The following is a 26,224-nucleotide window of genomic DNA, read 5'->3' on the forward strand; positions in this document are numbered from 1 at the left end:
ATTCATTTTACTGTGGTGAAGGCCTGTCCCGAGACACAGTTAGACGGACCCCCGTTAGATTATTCTAACTAAGCAGAGTGTAGTGAAATTAATAGCATTATTGTAGGCTTAAAAATTGGTTATGTAAATGTCAACAAAACGGTGTGTCGATGTATCTACTTGAAGTTCGTAATAGTCCGATATCATATGCAATGCAAACCCGTGCATGCACGGGTCAAAGTCTAGTGATATATTAATTTATTTTATCATACACAACTACAATGTTTGAGTTCAGGTAATAAATTCAAGTGTTATAATAATTATCATTTAATCATAATTTGCGCAAAAATCGGTGTTAAAAGGTGACCCATTTGCACTTGTACTATTACGGAGATCCTACATGTATGAAGTTGAAGCACTCTCTCCTCCAAAAAATTACATTACTAGTATTACAGTTATTCAAAGCATGACTCGTTAAAAGTAAAGCCATTTATTTCCATATAACAAACACAAATAGGAAAAATACTCCTCTCATAATATTCATCAATAAACAATTTAAAAAAGTATCATAAATATCAGTGTTGAGTGACACTAGTCAATGTTTTGTTTGATTTTCGGAGTCACTCGTCCTTCTCTTAGAAACAACACTGTCTAGTCCATCCTTAGCCTCTCGGAGTTTATCCATCCACTTTAGCTAAAACACAAAGAAACTTAGCTATTATACATTGTAAAAGAAAGAAAAAATAGTCTATAAGAATGATTTGCACTCGCACGCACACTTTAATAAATAACTGTGTGCAATGCATGTAGAACCGCTTTAACAAGAGCTTTGACTTTCTGTGTGAAATTGACGCTGTTTCAGCGAAATATAAATCCCTGTGTGAAGTCGAGCGAGTTTCACTGCTTTCAATATATTCATATCTATTAGCCCAATGACTGGGCAGTAAACCATGAGTAGACCCCACCTTCATCAAATCGGAATTCGTCACGTATTACCCAAAGTCGAAGCTCTTGTTAACTAAAACGGTTCTATCTGATGACTTTACAAACAAACCTTTGTTGCGTCATTTGAGCATTGAAGCGTGAAGACACCAATAATTTGTTGATACCGACTGATCTGTACTAAAACAAACGCTGACTTGATCCCATTAGCTGAAACATAAGATAAATCTATGATGTCACCAAATTACAATATACATACATGTAGCAGCTTCATTTGACATATTTTAATCGATCACGTCAATCTGGTGAAAGTACATATCTAGTAAACAACAGCTGTAGAGATCTGTATCTATATTAGCTTGAATTAATCGAAACTCACTTCTCGGTCTTTTTTGACAATCAGATACCATATTTTATTTAGGATCCACGACTTCCTTTTTTTACAACATTAATTTCCATATATCTAAAGGTTAACAATTTCCTGTTGTAATTGGAGCTTAATAAAGCCTTATTTTATAAAAAAAAAAAAAAAAAAAAAAAACCCACAGAAAATGATGAGATAGCTGTAAAAATACTAAGTATACTGAAGAAATATTTGATGCTGTATAGCCAACATCTTAAATCATTGGGGGGGGGGCAATTTATTTATTTTGCGTATTTTAAGTTCAATATCTGGTAAAATTTAAACATTTAAAAAAGATTTTTCTCGCACTCTGTCAAAAAGGCCTGAGAAGATGCGATGTTCACATATTATTATTGTTTGAACCCCTCCCTCCCTCGCTGACCATGCACTTTCCCCAAAGTCAATTTCATTAATGTTCTTGAAAGAACATAAGGATATTTCCAAAGGTATAAACATTTGTAAATTTGTGCATTATCGTGTCAAGATCGTGCACTTACCGGCGGTCTCGGTGGGCGGCACGTCGTGCAGACAGATCCGGTCCAGTGATATGGGCTGTTTATACACGGTGTACAGATACTTGTCCCCCTGTAGGGGGGTCTTGGAGTCACCCCCAGAGTTCTGCTGCTTCTGAATAAAAGCATCAAAATTCCAATGTTTTCCTCTCTACACCGTTTTGTTCTTTGCACTTTACAGAATTTAATCACGTGACAAACCAAGTTCATATCCTGTGAACTTTCAATAAGCTATAATTTATTTCTTAAACATCATAATGAATTTGAACAGCAAAATCCAAAATCTTATCAGGTGTTTAAGATTGACACATTTTAACCGAATATATATATATATATCACGAACAACTTTTTCACTTTTTAATAGATATGACAAATGAATTATGTTCATGATAAACTATTCGCATACATTGTTTACGACTCATGCAGCATTTTAGAATTGAATGTGTTTGGCGTACTAAAGCCATGAATGTAACTTACTTTTTTAGCGGACTTTTTCATCCGGGTTATTAACAAGATGTCATCAAACAGAAACAGGTATATGTCAATCATCTTTGTGGATTCTACACAAAATGGGAAATAATATATATTTAAAATCACTCTTTAACGATTGTTATAATTATACAAAGTTGTTGAGTAACCATATTTACTTGTTTATAAACAAGTTGTTAAAATATACATAGAGAAAGTTAAAATTATATAAGATATTGAAATACTGTAATATAGCAAATTGAAATTGAATATATAGGTATATATTAAACAAATTACAAGAGGCCCATGGGCCACATCGCTCACCTGAGGAACAATAGGTATGATAAAATCAGCTTAATGGAGTCATAATACAAACTATCTGGACAATGTACAATAATACATGTAGATCCTGTATAAATAAAATCCATTTTCCCCTGGACATTCTTATGTTTATAATCATTAGTCCCTTTTCTAACAGGATGATTTTATAGTCATATCATATGTTGAGTATTGCAGTTCTCAAAAAGATCCTTAACAATAGTTTATATATGGGATATAAACGTACATCAAACTCTGAACCTTCTCGTGAGGCCTAAGAATTGTCCTGGGGCCAAAGTCTTAACAATTGTAAAGAATCATCTAGCTGATTAGTTTCTGAGAAGATTTTTAAAGATCTACCCTATATATTCCTTTGTTAAACTTTGACCCCCCCCCATTGTGGCCCCACCCTACCCCTGGGGATCACGATTTTCACAACCTTGAATCTACACTACCTGAGGATGCTTTCACACAAGTTTCAGCTTTCCTAGCTGATTAGTTTCTGAGAAGTAGATTTTTAATGGTTTACTATGTTTATTCCTATGTAAAACATCGACCTCCCATTGTGGCCCAAACCTACCCCCAGGGGTCATGATTTTCACAACCTTGAATCTACACTACCTGAGGATGCTTCCACACAAGTTTCAGCTTTCCTGGCTGAGAAAAGAAGATTTTTAAAGATTTACTTTATATAATCATATGTTAAACTTCGACCCCCCATTGTAGCCCCAACCTACCCCCAGGGGTTATTATTTTCACATCCTTGAATTTACACTACCTGAGGATGCATCCACACAAGTGTCAGCTTTCCTGGCTGAATAGTTTCTGAGAAAAAGATTTTTAAAGATTTACTGTGTATATTCCTATGTAAAACTTCGATCCCCCATTGTGGCCCCACCCTACCCCCGGGGGTCATGACTTTCACAACTATGAATCTACACTACCTGAGGATGCTTTCACACAAGTTTCAGCTTTCCTGGCTGATTAGTTTCTGAGAAGAAGATTTTTAAAGATTTACTCTATATATTCCTATGTAAAACTTCGACCCACCATTGTGGCCCCACTCTACCCCGGGGGTCATGATTCTCACAACTTTCAATCTACACTACCTGAGGATGCTTCCACACAAGTGTCAGCTTTCCTGGCCGATTAGTTTCTGAGAAGAAGATTTTTAAAGATTTACTTTATATATTCATATGTTAAACTTCGACCCCCCATTGTGGTCCAACCCCCGGGGGTCATGATTTTTTCAACTTTGAATTTACACTACCTGAGCATACTTCCACACAAGTGTCAGCTTTTTCTGACCGATTAGTTTCTGAGAAGAAGATTTTTAAAGATTTACTGTATATATTCCTATGTAAAACTTCGATCTCCCATTGTGGCCCCACCCTACCCCCGGGGGTCATGATTTTCACAACTATGAATGTACATTACCTGATAATGCTTTCACACAAGTTTCAGCTTTCATGTCTGATTAGTTTCTGAGAAGAAGATTTTTAAAGATTTACTCTATATATTTATTTGTTAAACTTCGACCCCCCACCCCCCATTGTGGCCCCACCCTCAGGTGAGCTTTAAAGGTTAAGTTTACAATACAATAATTGTTAAAGTTGGTTTCTGGAAGAACAGACTTTGAAAATTTTCTTAATAAATATTGACAATTTCTTTACTTTTTTAATCTTTAGTTTTTAAGATCTGTGTACAAACATAGAATTGTGAGCAAATCTCTGTATCTTGATTATAAATCGAAGCGTAACACTCAAATATGGTTAGTAAATAGAAATTGTAAACAATTAAACACAAGAAACATGCACTATAACAAATAAAGAACACAATTTATTTTTTCGAAATGAATCATATATATATATATACCTACATATTTCCGTCAGCGATATCAAACTCTATTTAAACTGAATAAACTCGAGAAAATGCCGAGCGACTCAACAAAACCTATTGCATTGTAATCTACCATTACGCAAAAGATAATGCCGAATTACCGATAGAATGAATTGTATTTCAGTACTTTTTTGATACATCAGATTTTGCTTAATTTGCGCAGGTAAACAGTTAACTGTTTGATTTACCGAAGTATCTGTTTGATTTGATACGTAAAAATCACGAAATACAGACGATAGTCTCCAAGTTACAAAGCATAAATAATGAAAACGAAACAAAAATCAGAACAAGCTAACACCAACGTCATGTGTGAAAACTGTCAACGCATTGAAATATTTAGCCTCAATTTACTTCACAAAATCGGCACCAATATATTTTTCATGTTTCAAAAATTTCCCTTCATACGCGAACTGTTGCATAACAAGCAAATTCATCATAGTCAGGTCGACCCTCTTTCGTATAATGTCATAGCTGCTTTAAACAAAGAGCCTCGTTTAGAAGTATGGAATACGAGTTTTGGTAAAATGGGTATGCAAACCCGGGCCGTGGCAAAATAAAAGCCGGGGCAGATCGGCAATCGTCAGTTCCAAATACGCATTATTTTGCGGCATATTTACAGCGAATGCAAATATTACTGGTCCATCAAATATCCTGAAATTTTAATGAGATTGGCAGATTAATAACTGCCAATCTTTTGTTTTGCCCAGGCCAAGTCTTTCCTACCCATTTTACCGGATGCCGAACGCGAAGCTGAAACACGCCTTTCCTTTATTATTAATTTTGTAATAACTCAGATTTGAAACAGAATTAGACCTTAATTTTTGCAATTTATATTTTCCTTCCCATAAGGATAATTTATGCTAAACTACGTTGAATTGAAATCAGTAGTTCTTGAGAAGAAGATTTTAAAAAATGCACCCCCCTTTTTCTACAGTTTCAAGGTTTTCTCCGCTTTGAATACAGATCGGACTTTTATTTCTGCAATTTATATTCGCCATCCCTTAAGGATGCTTTGTGCCAAATTTGGTTGAAATTGGATAAGCGGTTTTAGAGAAGAAGTTCAAAATGTAAAAAGTTTACAGACGGACGGACAGACAGACGGACAGACGGACGACGGACAAAATGTGATCAGAATAGCTCACTTGAGCTTTCAGCTCAGGTGAGCTAATAAAAGTATTAAAGTTTATACACTTGCATATACTTTGATTGTATGAAAACTAGAAAGATTGGTATCGATTTTAAATTTGTTATACCCCACATAAGTATACGACTAGACCTACTAACATTGTGAACCACAGCGATAAAATTTGCTGATCTTGGATCTGTTCACATAAGAATTATAACTACCTATAAGAGTTAGCTGCCCTTCATGAAGAAGCTGTCGATCGGCGCATGCCGCTAGGAGGCGGTCACACGGCTGCTTTATTAGCGTTGACTTCAAGTACTGTAAAAGGTATGGAAATAAATACATTCGTCTCATCAATTCATAAAACCAAAAATCATACGATTTTGAACATGGATTTAAAAAAAAAAAAGGATGGACTTACCTCTGGAATGAATACCCTGGGGTCGAGATCGGTCACCGGTGGCCATGACAGTTGCCGCGCAATTTCCTGTACTCTCTCGTAATTCTTTGCCCATTTCATTTTGTCTTCCATTTTTTCTACAGCAAGCAATACAATGAATACATGAACCTAACAGTGCAAAATAATATACGCAAACATGTACACTCCAAAGAAATTGTTTGCCGAGAAATTCTGTGATCACTTATTTTACTGCGCAGTAAACCATGTAACAAATTGTGCGCATGCTTTTTAAAACAATGTTTAGTCATCCAAGTTAATGAAAACAAAAGATGCAATAAAGGACAAAAATGATTAAAAACTTTAATTAAGATAAGACACGCACGTAGAGACATTTCCACTCTGGCTATGGATTCTGTTAATTTCTGCACCTCATCCTCGACTTCTGTGTACTTCCGGATGTTGCTTAGCAACAGAGGTAGTTTTGTGCAGTGCTGTAATGGCGCCACCAGCAGATCGGTGAGTTTTAATCTCTGACAGCGAGGGTCTTGACAGCAAGCCTGTGATAGTTTGTGTGTTAAAGAACTATGAAGCAAAAATAGCCCAATTATATAATGCATATTATTTGACGGCATTTAAATTTTTTATTTCGCAATAAAACTTGCAAGAGATCAAATTAAAATTTTGTGAAGAAAATAAAGTTTTATTGACAATCTCCGTAAAAAAGCTGCAAATTACTTTGCTCATTTTGATGTCATTTAAAAGAAATGACACTGAAAAACATTTGTAATTTCATGTTCATACTTTTTCAAACTCATTGAAGTCGTCGTTTCTGCGCAGCCGCTCCAAATACGTCAGAGCGTTTGTGTAATTTAGGCAATACGTGTGATATACATCGCCATCTTTGGAATGTGAAGAAAACTGTAGAAACAAATAAATCATGAAAATAAAAAAAATAAATAAACAAAATGAATGAGGAAGAAAATTTTGAATTATTAGAGTTTCTTTAATTTCATTTAATTTTTTTTTCTTTTTATAACCTAAAAAATTTATCACCTAAAAAATTTACTTCTATAATACTTGATGTCAGTTGAATTTGAAATTGAATTTTGAATTTATTCTTCAAAACACCTAGATTTTTTTCTGAGTACAAACGTCAACTACGAGTTTTATTAATATCATTACATGTACTTTATTCGACTACATTGTCTTTTATAACTTTTCTTGAAAAATACTTCAGTGAGCCGAATCGGACGCTAAGTAAACGTTTCTGCATACTCTCCCTATTGCCAATCGCTTTCAAACTGTTTTCCGATGACATATTACAAATATGGTTTTTTTAAAAAATAAAAGTAAAATGTGCAAGCTACTCACCCTGTCAAATGCCTTTAATAACACCGTTGTGCTGCCGAACTCTGTAGAACTCATTGCCTTCACCAATGTAGCGATAAAGTCTTTACAGAATGTGTAGCTCACCTACATCGATACAAAAAGGTATATAGTCACATTAACGATAATTCGTTAATTAACTGAAGACCGCAAGCTTTCGATGCGGTGAGACTATAATTATACTGAACTTTTACCTCAGAATTAAATGAATAATTATGAACTATATTAATGGAGATTGCATGTATAGTATCAGGCATTGCACAAACATTACGCCTCGCACTTCTTTATTAACTTTGCAGCTTTGAGTAAACTGATTTCATATTTTGATGCATTTTTCATGAAATGTGAACTTTTATACAGTGAAATTATCATTTATCCATGCATTAAATCAGGTGAAATAATTATTTAATCATGCTTAAATGCGTAAAATTTTAATCGGGAAGTACACAAGCCTCATCTACAAAAAGTATAGGTAAGCTCTTTCAGAAAACAATAAAACATCGCGATTTATGCTATTTTATGCACGTTGTAGATTCGGCATAACATACTGAACATATTCCATGATGCTGACAGTTTATATCACTTCTAAAAGGAATACAATGTTTCTGTACAGTTCACAGACAATTTTGCAATTATAGCGCCTTTGAACACGAGGATATACAATGTAACATGGCATCTAGATCCCGATTCGCATAAACGTGGGCTAGCCTGGTTCCATTAGCTACCCATAATATATCGCACAAGAACCAGGCTAGCTCATGCGCAATCTGAAATTTCCCCATTGCATCCGGTTTAACTTCGCTTAATATACATTTTCTGCGTGGACCTCAGGGTCCACGCATTGATATAAACTCCAAATGTTGCAAAATGACTTATACATGATTATATACAATGTAGAAATAATGCAAACTTACGTAACACAATTCATCGAGGTTGCCGAACAAATCCTCGGGCTCGGCGTACATTAAATGTCCCTCTACTTGGCACTTTTTCAAAGGTTCCATGAAGCACTGGAACAAAGGATAACTTCTGTAGATTCAAACCATAAAGCAATGTGTCAACAGTTCAGATCTGTTGATTTTTTGGCATGTCTTAAACAAATTTTTAACTAGTGTAATTCTAATCACTATTATTAAAATTGAAATAATAATGTTTGATGCATCGTGTATATATCATTTGAACTTGTAATATACCAATCATCTGAGATGCTTTTCATCAAAAGTCATAGTTTTTTGTCAGTATTAATATTTATGTTTTTTTCAGGCTGTACGTTGATTACATGCAGGTTTTTTAAGAATCTCCATTTAGACAGTTACGTTTATATTATGTATTAAGCTGTTAAGGAGACTGACTTGTCAACACATTTCAATCAAATCTACATGTACCTTAAAATTTTATGTGTGTATTTTTAGGAGCATCAGATTTCAGATTTTTTTTTTAAATCCAATATTTTAACATTAAAACTTGAATAGTTCTCCATATTTTCATGCATAATCTCAGCGAGAATCGTCGAGACTTCAATTAGAAATTTGACTGAGCTGGTCAAGTAGACGAACCTCCCTAAGATTACTTTATGCACAGCTCTTGATCTCACGTGATTAAAAAGAATCTGTCCATTCTATAAAATACATTGTATAATATTCATAAACATTAGATTATAGTATGGAGAGATCAGTTACCATACATGTAACATAGGCAATTGTTTTCCGATATCCGATATGTTAATTAATGAATGCCTTCAATAGTTGTGAAGAGTGGGTGTGGTTTGAATTTCAACGTTGGTGCATGCATGTTCTATTAATTGAATTGATTGTAAATTATGTGCTAAACTAGTTATCACATACAGAAAACATGTATGGGTGTGTTGTGTGTATTCTACTTTCTTTTTTAGTACTCGAACACTGACTTTAATGCATATGTACTGATTTTTGAAAAAATATCAAAATAAATTTTTGAAAATTGAATATCCGCGGAAATAAATACCCGATAACTTTTTATAATTTTACAATGCCCCCGCCCTTAAAGTGGCATGATCACGATTTTGGTCAAATTCTATTTTTCTCTATCTATTATATACAAAGCTTTAGGAATGCATTTCTAATGATCAAATGAAATTTGAGAGTCAGTCGTAGGGTTGTAGGCAAAATACAGTACTCACAATTCTTTGTCATGTAAACAAGGCTCGTATCCTGTTTTTTTGTTTACATACACTCTCTAGGTTATATTAGTAAAAATCTTTTTCAAGCTGATTTGTTTACCTTTTTATTCATTATAAGAATAAATAGAAAGTTTCTAACGCTAATTTAAAACACATTCTTTTTAGATCTAGGTATAAAACTGAATTTTTTACATCAACATTTAAAATGTAAACAAAAGCTTTGTTTACATACATGTAGGAAAGAATTGTAAGCTCTGTAACTCGCTTATAACTCAACGAATGACACTCAGATTTTGGTTACCCAGTAAAAATGCCTAACCAAAGCATTGTAAACATGAAAATCGTAAAAATGATTTTGGACCAAAATCGTGACAATGCCTCTTTAAAGACATCCGCTCTGGACCGAATAACCTGGTATACAATTTCCGGTGACACCTACGTGTTTGAGTACCATCAGATGATTCACCAGAAACACACACTCGCTTTGGAATAATTCCCATACTGCCTCGCGGCGCTTCCGCTCCACTTCCGAGAGCTGAAGTTGTTCGCTGGTTTTCTCGTTGTGTTTATCGGAACTCGCAATCAGTTCCGACCAATGGAGGTTCTGATTCAATTAATAAAAAAAGGAGACAGATCATCGCATGCTATTATCAACTTGTTTCGTCGATATTATGATAAGCGCATTCACTTTAAGGTTTAACAATACAAGAAGAAAATCAATACTTGTCCGTGTAACTTTCAAGATGCAGTTTTACATTTATCGTTGATGTTGCTTTATTTAGAAATCAAGTAAAAAGAAAGTGCTGTTTTAACATGGATCTGTACCTTGAAATTCCAACTATCGAAAGTCATAATTACAAAATTGTCAAAGGTTTCGAAAGTCTTAATAAATTGAAATCAATAAAAAAGATACAATGTATTCTATTAAATTGCCTGTCATGTTACCATATAATTAAAACAGGCGACTATATAGAAGTAAATAATTGAAATCTTAGAATGTCCAACGATTCAATAAAATGTGCACAGTACCTGCATACAAAGGACATTTTTTTTTTTTTTTTTTAGAAAAAACAAGCCTTTAAACCCAGACTATGTTCATTAAAATCAAATTAAATTTAGTTTCATAACTTATTTATTTGTTGATCAATTAATTCTGAGTCAGACTTAGAAGCTCTGTTGATTGTACCTTGTAAGCCAGTAGATGATTGTCCTTGAACTCGCTCGGTTTCATATTGGCTAACACGTCCTCTAGTTTTGCAATAGCCTCTTTACTTCGGGAACGCATCTAGGGTTAAAATAATCAAGCATTTCTTTCTATATCAGATACCCATTTAAGACAATACATTTGTAGATTGCTACATAGATTTCATACAAAGCTTTACTTATTTAACATATATTCATACTTAACTCGTAACCTACGTACTTTATATATCAAAGCTTCTTTTGCATGCATCTCATATATTTAAACATACCACTCGTAACCTACGTACTTTATATATCAAAGCTTCTTTTGCATGCATCTCATATATTTAAACATACCAAAACAAATCGACAGCCATTTACTAGTCTTGTACTTACAAGTTTAAGAAGAGAAAAAGATGATTGTCGCCCCTTTTTAGACTCTGTAAGAAAATGTCTTAGAGATATACTGTAGGATAAGGATAAAAACAAATAATCGCTCAGAAAAGTTGAACAATTGATTTAAAAATTAAAAAAGAAACCAGAACTGAACTGAAAGATTGATAAACATGTTCGATAACTTAATATATTAATAACTTTCGTTGGCACGGACGATAGCGCGAGGGTGGGTGTCATTGAAGTTGGAGGAAGCCAGACTTCCCGGAGAAAACCCACGTGTCCATGCAGGAATTTAGTTTAAAAATTAGAATGGCTCTGAATAACATACATGTACTTCCAAAAAAATGCATTTTTTTTCATTTCAATGAATTACGCTATGTAAGTTGTATTAATAAAAAATCAGTTGAATTCAAATGCAAAATAAGGACTGAATATAAGCCATTTGAGTTTTCAAAAGTTAAATCAAAGACGTGTGTAATGATTACTGCTTCAATTCATTCTTTTAAAAAAAATTTACCTTCATTGGAGTTCCCCTGCATAGAACTACGATTAAGAGAAAACTCCGCAATGGTATTTCTTTTCAGCAACTTCCGGTGATGGTCCGAAGCCAGAAAGTCACCCGGATGTTTGTACGAGTCCGCCTCTAGCGAGGAGCGATGGCGCCGAACTCGACCGTTTCTAAATTTAAGGATAGACGACAGAAAATTCATGTCAGCGAGTATTCTATAAGAACCTGATAATGTCTTATATAGGCTGATAATGGCTAGTATTCGATAATTGCGATGTCTAACAATATATTATTCACTTTGCAAGTCTAACAGTTTATCCAAAATAATTATCAAAATAGTATGAGGTCAATAATAATCCATCTTAATTGATAAAACATACTGAAAAATATTTTCAAGTTGGATAATTACTGGTAGTTAGCATATTACAAACGTACGTAATTGCATGGTTTTTATAATTTATATCATAATAATAGTATTTTGTTTACCATATTTGGTAATAAAGCAGTGAAAAGCCCAAGTTTTAGAAAAAAATTGCTCTTCATTAAAAGCAAACGTCGTGAATTTCAGACGAGATTTGTAAATGTCGTCGTCGATGTAGTTTTCGTCCACGATAAAATCCTAATGCTCAAAGGTCGTGAGTTTAGAGTAAAAGATTGGATTCATAGCCTTCAATTTTTGTTAAACGCCTCCACAAACCGTTAACGATTCTCATGAGATGCGTTAACGGAGAAAAATTAAACAATAATACTATTCCTTCTGATTTATTTCTGTAAATAAATTGCTCAGTGTGTGTGTTTGCCTACATGTATATAGGACACGTTTTTATTACACTCTAGTATGCTCATTTACATTGTTGTATCTTTTTGGTTACTTTGAAACATATCAAATTTGCTACATGTGTAAGTATGTACCAAGTAATTAACACTTATCTGAAAATATAAAAATCCAATTCTACTTGAGAGAATATAGCAAGCAACTCTATCATCAACATGAGAATTTATCATGGTCAGCATGTTATTCAATAGAGCTCTGTGTACACTGACCTCAATCGCAACTTCTCGGGCTCGGAAAAACACCTCGAATGTATTACCTAGGCGTCCATGACAACCCCCCTTTTTATAAAACTTGATATTAATACAACACATTTTACGATCTGTCGAGATGTAAGCTAGACTTCATTAAAGTAAATGATATACCCTAAACTATAACACAGAAACGACTAATAAGGCTGTCTAGCCGGTAATTATTTTAATGGGAAGCGACTCCATCTTGTATCAAATTCTAACATCCGGTAATGTTAATGCATTCGAGGTATTTTTCCGAGCCTGCCAGAAAGAACAGAGAAGTTGCGATTGCACTGACCTGCGAGTTTCGCCCTCGTCACATGATGTGGCCGGGGAACCGTCGGGGGACAGGTTTGTCGGGGAAACATCACCAACGTTCTGTGTGGACAAAGACATAAAATAAAATAGCAACGCTGAAAGGCAGACAAATAAATAATACTTGAAAATCATCTTTATATAAATCAGCAAACAATCACAGAAAGTGTTATTTAACAGTTAAATTTTGGCGGGGGGCAACAATACTTACATGTAACATGTATAAATCATGCTAGATTCAGTTGCTTCGTTTAGTAAGAGAATGCCCTTCGTGGATATACATATATATAGACGAGAGAGAGAGAGAGAGAGAGAGAGAGAGAGAGAGAGAGAGAGAGAGAGAGAGAGAGAGAGAGAGGTGTCCTTATTAACATCAGGAAGTTTTCCGTATATTTCCGGTTCAGCGCCATCTATACGCTCAGTTACCTGGACTTGTCCTCGCACCATTTGGGACTCGGTCATTTGGTTCAAAAGTATGCCTAATCATAGTGTATCAAAAACATGTGACCATGGTTAGCACCTTTCTTTAGTGTTCGTAAATCTTTCTCACCTTGGTGTCAACGATGGCTGACCTTCGACCTCTTCGCGAGATCGGCGGCGAGGGTTCATTATCACTCTCCTCCGAACAGCTAGCACTGGCCGAGGCATGTCGTCTGCGACCTCGATGCAACTACAAAACACTTAGGCGTTACTCACTAGGGACTATTTATTGTAAAAAGGGTTTATCAGTAACAAGTGCACACTAAAATTGATTTATCTAAAACGGTATATGGTTCATGCAATGTCCTCATATTTCATGACTTGCACGGCTTGATCAATATCCAGCTGTGTGCTGTATAGAAACAGTTTGTCGGCAAAAGATTCTGCATATATATCATAAACTGTATTTACCACAGTGACATCGCCAAAAATTACATATCACTGTTATCATTTTCTTTCTTTCATCTTTCTTTCTTTCTTTAATTATTAATTTCGAATATTTTGTTTTAAGACCAGATTTGACAATAGATCTACATGTATGTTGATTCTTTTGCTCATTAAAAAAAGAATGTTACAAAAAAGTAAACAAACTGAATACAAAAATATTTTAATCAAAATAAAAGAAGGAAAATGTCACGTTTCAACAAAATAGCAAGAGAATCTTATCAAATAATGCTAGCAAAACGGATGAAGATAAACGTCAAATTGACAGAATCAGACTGTATCCCATTGTCACGAGTTATATTATCCTGAGGATTGACTGTCACGATATTTTGATTACATAACCTTCGCCATGAACATTTTTTAACAGCTGGAAATGGATGACTTTTCACGAAACCTGCGTCGGATAATTAATTGGCATTTCAGTTGCATGTAGGTTTAAAAAAATGATTTATAACTCTGAAAAATGCGTAAATATTGAAGAGCGTCGGATGAACGTGGCCATTATTATTTTAGACCATGTCAATCTCCTTAAGAAGGAGGGCCCTTTATAAATACTGTATACAGGGAAATATTCGCCCCTGTTTTATTTTCGCTCCTTTCGGCCTCGTTGACAACGGGCGAATTTAAGACTGGACGAATTACAATGCTCTTCTTATGATAATCCCTCTTTAATTTAAGCAGAACTTTGTCTAGGCGAATTCAAGACGGGGTGGAAATGTATGCAAGTGATGAAGGGCGAAAATAACACGGGGCGAAAATAACCCTGTATACAGTATATAGTAAATATTCAAAATTTGAAATTAAGCTACTTGGAATTGTTCTTATAGTAATAACAAATAGTTTATGGTTTAAACAAACATATCTAATAGTTTAGTAACTGTAATTCTAATGGGGGTGTTTTTGACTATTTAACCTCCATGATATAAGAATGGCTTATCTTTCTGGTACATGTATGAAATGCTTGTAAGGAATTCATGTATGACAAAAACTCGATAGTAACGAAGCTATAATTTTTTACGTTCCTCAATTTTAAAATTAATACACATATAAAAGTAAATTATATAGTTTTCGTAAAAATGAAAGTTAAATCCATGTTTTTATACATCTGTATAATAGTACTAAGCACGTGTAACTGTAGATTTATAAACTGAACTTGTAATACAGGAATTCAAAACAATACGCAGTAGCAAGGGTTGTGTCTAAACTTTTCTATGGATGAATGCAAAACTATATTCTAAGTGCTTTTGATGTTTATTTTGTTGGTTAAAACTGTTAATTTTTTTCTAATTATAAAAAAACAAACATGTACCTGCAAATGTCAAAACGCACGCGTGACATTGTACATAGAAATCAGTATTTAGACTTTCATCACGTGTAAAAATTTAACGTGGAGCGCAATTGGCTGAAAACGAGCATTACGCCGGATGATTTGGTACATCTGCTTTTGATTGGTTGTTCACAACTAACCTTTCTTGGAACGGCCAGGAACTGTTGACCTTTCTGGAGATGTAGCAATGAACCGCTAGTTATGGAATCCCCTGAAATAAAAATTACACTGTGTACCATGTTACATGACTGATGGGCTAGCTGGCTTGATGAATCGTTCTACATACATGTACATTTAAGTTCGATTGAACTGTACTTTTTAATTTTTTCTTTTCAAATTGTAAGTTAATATAACCTGCAGCAGCGTCCAAATATTTGTCCATTTTGGAAAAGAAAATGTAATTGCCTGACAAAGCATGCTAGCACTCGTTATTCAATTTGTATGCACACACCGTTGCAGTTCTGAGACCCCAGTTTATAAAATATGATTTAATACTAAAATGTCATCAGAATGTTTCGTAATGCAAGTCCCTATTTTCTTAATGAATGTATTTTTGAGAATGGGAAAGTTAGTAAACAAAATGATAATTCATAAACCAGACCAACATTTCTTGTGGTAAAAAAAAAGAGAGCCAAGACTGACCCAATTCTTTTGGAATAAAGAACGAAGAATCAGGACTGCGTTTTACATAAGAATTTTAAGACAAAGTCGTAAATATTTTCAGTCAAAAACCATCGGAAACCCACTCATTCTCGAATGTGTTAACTGGCAGTAGATATTAACGGACTCATGGAACCTTCTTTGTTTTCGTGAATTATTAATGTTTCTCAATTCATCAATTAGACGGCAAAACTCTTAATTTTTTATTTTAGAAATAAAAACCAATTGCAAGATCATGCAATGAACACATTCAGATGGACACAAAAACCGTTAACACCATTTGTGAGATTTCCTTCATAAACACGAGAAAGAGCCAATTAAAATAGGACCTGTTTTATAATTCTATAGTCTGTCCCAAGATATTCATGCTGCATATTTGAACGATTTTGAATAAAAATACTAATATCTGTGACAGAAGTGCAGTTAAAATCGATGAAAGGGAAAATTATCAAGACAACTTCATTCACACATTATCATTTTTCCTTCGTAAAAATTCTTGGGAACGAAAACAGATTTCCTACGGAGATTTATGATTGGGAATGTTGACATCTTTTCTCCATTCGGAAATACTCGGGATGCCTCGCACAATTTTTCAACGTTATCATCCGGGCGTCTACATCTCCTTGGCAATGGAAAAACCCTGTAGGCTTTTTATTTTTAGCCGTGTTTTGTTACCCGACAAGCTAGAGGGGGCGTTTCAATGGGCAAATCTTGGGATTTTTTCATACTATTGAATGAACATCGTCTGAACCAAGAGGTATTTATAAATATCAAATAATTTAAGGAAATATGCGGAAAAAATATCTTGGGACAGACTAATATTTTTGTGTTTACAAGCCAACAACTGTTAGCGGGTTTCGTAAAAAGGTTTTGAACAATGCCATAAATTTTGGCTGTTTTTCATATTTCTTTCATCAACGTAGTCCCATTTTTAGGAGTTAATAAAAATCAAGAATTAAAAACAAGTGAAAAGCTGTCAATGTGACAGCAAACCGGGTTTTCTTTTATGTGAACTGTACCAATAGTCCATGTCAACCCGTATCCAGTGAAATGGATAAGGTGAATGGGTACCCTATATGCAATATTTTGCCAAAAAATGACTAAGTTCAAAAGCTGGTATTTTTTCATAAATAATCAGAAATCAAAATCCTAGCAATATGCACACCTCTGATATATGTACAATTGATCTGCAAAAGAACAATTTCCTATCTTGAAAACTGTAGGAGGAGTTATCCGTACAATGGGGGTACCCTTTTGGCAGCCGCCCGCCCGCCCGCCCGCCATTTTCACCATTTTAATAATCGGATTTTTCCGTTGGAAAACCCGGTTAATAAAACACCATCAAGGGGTCAAGGTTCAATATCATTTTTTGGTTAAATTCATACCAGAGTTATCCTCCGATTCTGACGTCACAGCCAGTCCTGGAATGTCATGAAATATGTCTGGAGACACCCGCGGGGACGGTAAAATGGCGACAGAATCCGTTTCTATATCCGGGATCCCGCCCAAAAGCGCCCGCAACTCGGCATCACAAGGCAAGCTATGTCCGCGTGAAATTTCAATACCACTGAAAAAAAAGAAACAAATTTTATGAATAACATTAAATAACATTTTTTTTTTTTGCTATATAATTTAGTGGCTGATATGAAAAAGATGAGATAAACAAAATTTACCTGGAAAAACAACAATGAAATTCCATGATTATAGATGAAGAAACCTTTTACTAAAGTGACAGAAACCTTTGCTTCTAAACCCAAAGTAATATCCGGTGTTGAGAATAAAACAGAATAACGCCTTCTGTCATAAGAACCGACTTCTACGCACATCGTCCAAAGTGACATAATAAATAAAGTAGAAGAAAAAAACTCTTTGTTTTAATATCAAGAGATGAAAAAAAAAAGAAAGAAAGAAAATTATTTCAGTCACATTATCAAGCTGTTTATTAGAAAATGTGACGTCAAAGTCGACATTTTTCAAAAACATGATCTGCTGGCAGAGAGAGAAAGAAAAAAAAAACAAAGTCGATGAAATGCTTGGGATCGACTAGAAGTCCTCTTGCTTAACAGTTAACTAGAGGAGTTTGTGTGACAGGTGTTAGGGGTTAAATACATCACTTTGTTGAACCCTGTCAATGTCGATTGACATGAACAACAGCAAACTAAACGGAGTCAATACAAGCCCATTGCTGCAATGTTTTCATACACGTTAATTTATGTATCAGCCTGTTGCAAGGTAAAACTGCGGGAATGAGTTTCTGACATAGGACCATATATATACATGTACCTTATACCTTATCTATAGAATTTTTCCACACGCAGAAGGAGACAATTGCTTGACGTAACACCAATATATGTTCAAATTTCTACATTTCCATTTATTATTAAAATTCAGCCATGTGTAATTTTTTCAGGACCTTTTAAATGCAATGTGTCCCTACTATATTGAACATGTTCACGCTTTATTAAGCTGAACATTTTTAATTCTTATTTTTACATTTTTAATATTTTACTGTTTCTATTGTTCAACTCAGTTTTTTAAATTCTTATAATCTGCAAAGTTTTAACAAAGTCTTTTGAGTTGCAAACGCGATACAGCGCATAAAATTCTTTATCATGTAAACAAAGATCGTGTCATGTTTTAATTTACATTGGTTTAAGTTTCCTTTTCAGATTTTTTCTATTCATTGCAGTTTAATTTTGTCCAAATTTAGACATTTTAAAGAGTTGTCCACAACTCATTTTGTTTAAAAAAGGTCTTATCTTTCAGCGATCGATACGTTACTTAATTAAAACATGACTAATGCTTTGTTTACATAACAAAGAAATATTTTTAGCTATTTCTGTCGCTGATACATGTAACATTACACTTAATTTGAAATCCATAAGTAATTCATATGCGCTAAAAGCATTAAAGGATAGAAAAGTGTGATTTTATTTAAAACTCTCGAATCATATCATGCATTTTACATTATGTAAACAGGCACACACATAGCACCCCCACCTCCCCTTAATCGCACCAAACATTTTCTTAACTTTTTAATTTTTACATAGAATTTGTTTAGGATTACCATGGAGATAACACCCCTACCCCCCCCCCCCCCACACACACACACACACCCACACCTTTTTTCGGGCGTTCTAAAAAAATCGAGATATGAATAAAGAAATGTATAGTGAAAATTGAAAAGCAATACTTCTATGGCATTAACCCCCTCTTTTATTTTTTGCTTGTGAAGATTTTTTGAATGCGTCCCTCTCCCTCCCCCTCCCCCCACCCCTTCGAAAACTACGCTACGTGTCTGGTTAAATAAATATGTTAATCTAAAATGAATGCCCCTTTTCTATACTTGATGGAATTTCATTCGATACAAATAATATACATTGATGGTGGTATCTTCTTGTGTGCCCCTCCATAAACATGTCTGACTGATTGTAACTTTATTTAAGCCAAATGTAGAGCTCTTGATTAAGATACATATATATGTAATTATACATGAATAATTTCACTGCAATTTCACATGTTGTACATGTACACGTATGAGACAAGCGCATGTCTAATGGTTTTGATTAATGTAATATCATTCTAAATAAAATTGAAAAAAAGTTCTTCAATTGTCACATTTTCGTGTTTGAAAAAAATATTTAGAATACTTCCCCAAAGTCATATCTAAAAAAAAAATCCATTTCATGATTTGGAACGGATATTTCCTTTATTTACAATTTCTCCCTTACCAAGAACTAAAAACTAAAATATCTTTATTTATAAGGTCTAAGTTTTTGTCCAGACGACTAGACTGGTATTGGATTGGACAAATTAAATGTGAATTATTTTATTTAAATAAAAATTCCCACGGGCGTTTATCGAACGTACAATGCACGCCATACTTTAAATATTGGCAGCATGATTTTGTATTTTTAAAACATATGAGGTAAAAATCGATTCTCAATTTACGTGTCGAATGAAAAACAACAACATCACACACACACAATTTAGAGTACAAGAAAAAAATTAGATACAACTATACAGTTAAACAGTAAATATGCAAAACTGCATTGCTCGTGGATGGTATTACATAATATGAAAAGAAGTGATTCGTCAATTTAGAATGCAGTAAAATATAACTAAAATCGTCACCAGTGTTTTAAATTGACACTCATCTGACATACCTGTTCAAGTCTTTATAACTTTTCCTCTCAGATCTCGTAGGTTTAATCACAGGCGTATCCATCCGCCCGGGAACTGCAGAGTCCACGGTGTCGGGTTCCGTCGTAATAAGGTTTCGATCACGTAGTCCGTTAAATGAATGAGGTCTGAAGCCCCGTAGCTGGTTCTGCTCTCGTGACACAGTGTCATTCAAACTTTTAGACCTCGCAACACTTTTATCATTTTTAGAAGAATCATAGGAGGAATTTACATGGTCGTACACTTCAGCGGATTCGATGGCGTCGTCTGCTTCGGTCATTTGAAGTCGAGGCCACGAGTTAGGCGACCGACGCAAATCTGGAGGTGCATTGTGGGTAAGAATATAGTTTTTGTCGGAATTTGAAGCTGAAATCCCCGGATTGAAATCACATCGGTTCGTGACGTCATCTTTAACGGAATATCGTCTGTGATAGTTGTAATTGTCGAGGACACGTTCCCGATCCGAAATCAAAGAACTGGAAGATTTGGAGTTTTTAAGGCAAGGTTTTACACGCCGGTTACTGTTAGCTTTGTTAACTTTGACATTGACTGCCGGCGATTGGCTAATGTCAAGGTCGTTTCGAAAATCATTTGGCACGTTGGTCATCCCTTCCGGATTGGAAAACCGGGTAAACTGGGGGGAACCCCACTCAGTCTGTAGCTGACCCACGCACTGGTTTGAAACATCCTCGTTGTTTTCAAGCTGTTCGCTCCAATTGCGCTGTGCGTCGTATGGCCAACTGTTACCGAGCTGACCCCGAGCATTGGGCTTTTTACCGGACTTTGATCGCCGAGGCGGAACTGGCGGCGGTTTATCCTCTCCAACTCCAGCATCTGGCTCGTTTTCTCTGGCGTCTTTCTGTTCGTCTTTTTCTGAAAAAAGGGAGATACATGTTTGCATTTTAATGTTTAATCTCCGCTGACTAATCGGTTGATAAACATGACATTGTACATTGTATATACATGTACATGTATGCAAATTGGCAGCACGCCAGCGCATACATTTTGTAACTATGTACATGTATTTATCAATAAATTAAAGCTCCAAAAAGGGGAAATAATAATTAAGGCCATCGCAATGAAACAGCAAACAATCAAAATCAAACCAAACGATAGGGAATTAATTAATGCAATTAAATAAAATCTAGGCTCAAGGGTATAGCTAAAAAGGTATCATTTTTATCCCTCACAGGCTGATTATATTTCTTCTTTTTTTTCTAAATCAAAGTCCGATTCTAATTTCGAACTGTACATAAAACCAGAAATTGCAATAACAGAGAAAATATCACTGGGTCGATCTTATCATTACGTCCCTCTTTAAATACCACCAGTTTATATTTATATATATATAAAGACTGCCTGAGGAGATCGACATTCAAGAAGAAATTCAATCTACAATACAGAAATACATTTTGACTTGATGTCTTGAAATGTTAAGGGGTGACGACCTTTCAAAAGACATCATTTAAAACTATAAAGTGCGTTTCGAAGTACGTTGTAATATTATTGGTCACTGGGGAGCTTTATTGATTTGATAACTGTTCAACGGTAATGTGATATTATACTTATTATTAATGACATAGCAATAATATCCATTTCCTTATTGAACAGGTTTGGTAAAATTCGATCGCTCACGAAAAAGGTTGTATATGTTTCATACATTCTAAGTTTTGTGACTTTTGATTGGGTTTCACCATCTTCGCTAGCCAAGGGTTTTCGGTCCACTTTGCTCCCCATAAATTTATGGGGAGCAAAGTGGACCGAAAACCCTTCGCTAGCGAAGATGGGGTTTCACTGCTAAAATATAGTATCAACATAATCAGAATGAAGCCAAAATTTTTCACAAATATGAAGTAATATATAATCAAATTATCCGAAAACTTAGAAATCAACTCATTAAGAAGGAATCATGGACATATTATTTTGTAAGAATTAAGATTAAACAACAAAAATTGATACTTCTTTTAAAACAACTCAAGATTTAGAGTGATTGTGAACAAACTTCAATGTCAATTAAGATCGCATGTAACCTTGACCTCAGGTGCTGCTAAAAGTATAATTCTATAATGTGACGTAATTGATGTGAGCTCTACAAAAACAAAATAATTGAAGATTCTATAAATGTGAACGTCGGGCACAGTTATATGAATATTTTGTGAAAAATGTTGATCTAGGATTCTGACTTTTAATTAAATTTTGCAATTACACCCACTTAGTCTAGGTTTACAATACGTTTAATCAATATGACAAAAACAACTAGGTATTCCCTAGGTAAATTAAGGTGCCCACGTCTAGAAAATAAAAGGAAATTGAGAAATCACGTGGTCTTAAACAAAATAAACATGGAAATGCAACTTATTCATTCACAGTGTAACATATTTTACAAACTGTGTCAGTTCGGCTAATACCACATACATGTAGATGTGAATAGACGGAAAAAAAAAAATGATAATGGTAGCATGGTAAACGCGATGTTCATCGAAAAAGTAATTTTACTTTGTAAATGAAAATATTACAGTTTATTAGGTGCATGAATCCAAGCTTTGCTGCTACCCCAGCAGGCCACAAAGGCAGTCAATTGCTTGTTGATACCCGGCGAGCGATTCCTTAAATTTTTGGATAGTTTTTGTTTTATTTTAATGTTTGTTTTGCTTTATTTGTTGTCTTTTTTTTTGTGTGTGTGTGTTTCATTTTTGACGACAGTAAAAGTCGATTGTTTGTTGACATTATTATTATGTGAGTTTTTCGAGGTTTTCTTTTTCTTAATTCATTTTTGGCCACTGTTAATGCAGATTAAATGATAGATGAATCTTTTAATTTTGTTTTGTTTTGTTTTAAGGCAGATTGAGTGTTAACGCTTTATATGAAAATAAATTTAGTGTTATATTGCGCAAAATTATAACATTTTAACGGAATGAATCCAATTAATCCATGTAATCAAACGTAGATTGGGCGTTTACACTCTATAAATGGCGAAACTGTATATCATATTAAAAGCGTAAACTGTTCCAAACCAGTTTTTATCCGTATAGCTCAGGTTCCTATCGAATATATTCTTTATTAATTGTTGTTCAATTAATAAGAACAGAAAACAGGAAAATACGTCATTTGGAGTAAAATTGCATGTCATTGTGACGTAGACAAAAAATCGATGCATGTACTTTATATAATGATAAGCTTTGCCAAAAAAATGGTGCGTAACGAAAAATTAAATTATGATTATATACAATTGCACATGTATACATACTGTATGTGTGTATATATATGTCCCAAGGCCGAAACATTCGAGTACAAGCCTTCGGTCTGCGTAAGTTTTGGTCAGTCCGGCCGTTTTCTAGGAAGAGAATTGCCGTTACCTACCCGAATGAGGGAGAAGTTCCCATCGGATTTTCCCTTGGGTATCCGAGACGCGACGGGCTAACCGAGGTTTCCTCTGGAATCTCCGCAATAAGCAGGACTCACTATTTCGGCGCTGCATAATGGCGGGAGCTGAGCATGATGGGGGAAACCAGACCCTTTTGCATGATTGGATCTGGGGCATATATGTAAAAGCTCTTGCGTAAACACTTCTGGTCGTTTTCAAAAATTAAAACATTCAAAAGATTTGCCAACAAAACCTCTTTAATAAGAGAATTAAAGTAAGTTTGTTTTCTTTTCTTTAAATACAAGTATTTCCCATGCCGGTCTTTATGCTGAATAGTTTCGAGAGTGGTTCGTTTCGAAACACACAATGGATAGTTGAAATATTGGTATTAGCATATCGCATATGAAAACAACCCCTTTAATGATCGTATTTATAGTTTGCCTGACTAGGAATGATCAGTCATTTTCAATTCATTCAGTGTATGATATTTGTAGACAAAAGCTAGCTTAAGGGTATATTTTTCTTATTCATATATAAGGAAATGCTTCAGATTTGCATTTTCTAGTCCCTGAGAATACCGCTGCTAAGAAGATTTATTTGCGGAATGCAGTGATGGTGGTAATTATAAGAGGCATGCGCGGACCTAAAAAGGGTGGGGTGGGGGGGGGGGGTCGGGGGGGTCGGGAGGGTTTTACCTTCCTCCACCTTTCCCAGGATCATTCAAAGTTCTTTAATTCACATAGTAAAATTACCGAATATCCCTCGGACCCCCCTCCTCCCGGAAAAAGAGATTATGGATTGGCGCATGGTGGAATGGGTGCAAAATTATGATGATAATTTTTTTTCTCGTCGACTAACTTGTTTAAAAATACCAAGTACATGTGTTTATATATTATGTTTTACATGTAAATCCTTATATTTACAGTGTACATCCACCAAGTAAGGTTCCCTCGACATTCTTTCGAAAATTGATTGAAATCTATAACTCTTTAGAAATTGAGAGAACTGAAATCTATATGAACCAGTTCTACATGTAACCAGTTTATCGATCGGTCGAAACCTTCAGCAACCTTAAAAAGAAAAATCACGGACTGCACGAAATAATCATGATGATGTCAGCAGAATCAAAAATCTCATATAAGACGACTTAGCTTTTTTCTTTTCTCTAACGTTCTTTAACAAAAATTTTAACGCGGGTAATGTATTTTTTTTTTTTGCAATGTCGCTACCTTCATATCCCGCATGAGTCACAAAAGAAAGCATTTATGGTTGATAATAAGCAGGCACGTAGCATCGTTTTTGAAAGTAGGGGGGACTCATCCAAAAAATCTTGACTAGCTAAAAAAAATTTAAAAATCCTTAAAATCCTAATCCGTGAGAGGGGCGGGGGGGGGGGGCAGCACCTTTACTTTTAATTCAATTTCACTGTGTATTTTTTTTTTCAATTCAATTTATTACATATTCCCAGAAAAGTGGGGGAGCAACTCCATGTTAATTCAATTTTTTGCGTGTAAATTTAAAAAAAATCTTTGCCGCGCAAAAAAAGTGGCCGGGGGGGGGGGGGGGGGGCAGGTATTAGTACTTAAAAGTATATCGATATTGATGTTATGCAATTGAAGGCAAAACATTGCTCTTGTATTGCATGCTACATCTATATATTTTGACCTCGACCAAATTACATGTATTACTGCAGCAATAGTTTCATCAACTTTTAAGTGTGACATTTGATAAAAAGTAAACACATACATTACAAGTATGAATGAAATTCAACAAGTTTTTATCGCTGTGAATTTGCATGCATGTATACATGTTAACGTTTGACCATCGTCTCAAGCCACGGTCCGGAGTCCGCATAGCTCTGTTGCAATCGCTTGTGAAATAATTTCAATAGTCAGTGGTTGTATTTTAATAGTGGTTGCAACATATCTCTCTCCGGATGGGAAATGATCTTACATATAAATTGGTCATGGTTTGCAACGAAGACGTTTGACATGCAGAGATTTATTATGAAACATGTCATACATGCTGTTGACCTAGATTTTAAAATCAGACTATTCTAAAGAATGCGTCATAAAAACAACCATAATTTCTAAGTAAATAGCAAGAAGACGACAAAAGAAGCAAATAAGAAATTTACTAATAGGAATCATGCTTGAAATTTAATCAGAATAAATTTGGATGATTTTTTTTAGCATTTTAATCTATAATGAACAAAACCATTTTTCCATTATTAATTATAAATCAATGGATGTTTAACAACAAAACAAATAATAAAACAGCTGTTGAATATACGTGGCGTTTTGTTGTTGAGGGGGCAGGCGGGGGTGGGGGATTATGGATTTGGGGTGAGGGTAATTTTTATCAATTGTAATAAAGTTTAGGTGCGCTATTAGTATATATACAAATACGTTTTTGTGATGATAAACTACCTGTACTAAGGTGACATTGCGTTATTAAATGAACTGAACAACCGACTGACCGAGTAAGGTGACAAATAATCGGTTTACGGAAACTCTTACAATTTTGTTTTCCTTTTCACTTTCTGACAATGGAGGTCTCTCCCATAGCGCACAATCTCTCCCTTCAGAGATGACCTCTGGGTCCTTTTGTCTACCATACCATACATACATACCTAGCCATTCTTGCAGACAGGTTTACATGATCTTGAAATCGTCAAAACAAATATTTATTTCGTACGTTTACAATACAC

The 26,224-nt window shown here is 34.7% G+C and overlaps 1 protein-coding gene across 6 annotated transcripts in view; it reads right to left on the reverse strand.

The window, feature by feature from the left end:
• Positions 1-453: 453 nt before the first annotated feature.
• The window catches only part of LOC105320202 (pleckstrin homology domain-containing family G member 7), a 43,196-nt gene continuing 17,425 nt past the window's right edge, over positions 454-26,224 (reverse strand). For 4 of the 6 annotated variants that reach the window (XM_066082292.1, XM_066082291.1, XM_066082287.1 and 1 more), the window contains exons 2-20: positions 20,135-21,023; positions 17,354-17,535; positions 15,449-15,519; positions 13,608-13,727; positions 13,041-13,120; positions 11,687-11,847; positions 11,170-11,213; positions 10,778-10,876; positions 10,031-10,195; positions 8,348-8,443; positions 7,419-7,520; positions 6,849-6,965; positions 6,430-6,604; positions 6,069-6,184; positions 5,869-5,965; positions 2,314-2,396; positions 1,822-1,951; positions 1,034-1,131; positions 454-673 (exon numbers count right to left, since the gene is read on the reverse strand). In XM_066082292.1, the coding sequence (XP_065938364.1) occupies positions 575-673; positions 1,034-1,131; positions 1,822-1,951; positions 2,314-2,396; positions 5,869-5,965; positions 6,069-6,184; positions 6,430-6,604; positions 6,849-6,965; positions 7,419-7,520; positions 8,348-8,443; positions 10,031-10,195; positions 10,778-10,876; positions 11,170-11,213; positions 11,687-11,847; positions 13,041-13,120; positions 13,608-13,727; positions 15,449-15,519; positions 17,354-17,535; positions 20,135-21,023 (2,924 nt within the window). In that variant the 3' untranslated portion in view covers positions 454-574. Of the gene's footprint in view, positions 674-1,033; positions 1,132-1,821; positions 1,952-2,313; positions 2,397-5,868; positions 5,966-6,068; positions 6,185-6,429; positions 6,605-6,848; positions 6,966-7,418; positions 7,521-8,347; positions 8,444-10,030; positions 10,196-10,777; positions 10,877-11,169; positions 11,214-11,686; positions 11,848-13,040; positions 13,121-13,607; positions 13,728-15,448; positions 15,520-17,353; positions 17,536-17,641; positions 17,801-20,134; positions 21,024-23,510; positions 23,658-26,224 lie in introns of those variants that run through there. The other 2 variants (XM_066082288.1, XM_066082293.1) reach the window with 2 other exon arrangements.

The sequence above is a fragment of the Magallana gigas genome, chromosome 4 (genome assembly GCF_963853765.1).
Source record: "Magallana gigas chromosome 4, xbMagGiga1.1, whole genome shotgun sequence".
In the NCBI taxonomy this organism is placed as follows: domain Eukaryota; kingdom Metazoa; phylum Mollusca; class Bivalvia; order Ostreida; family Ostreidae; genus Magallana; species Magallana gigas.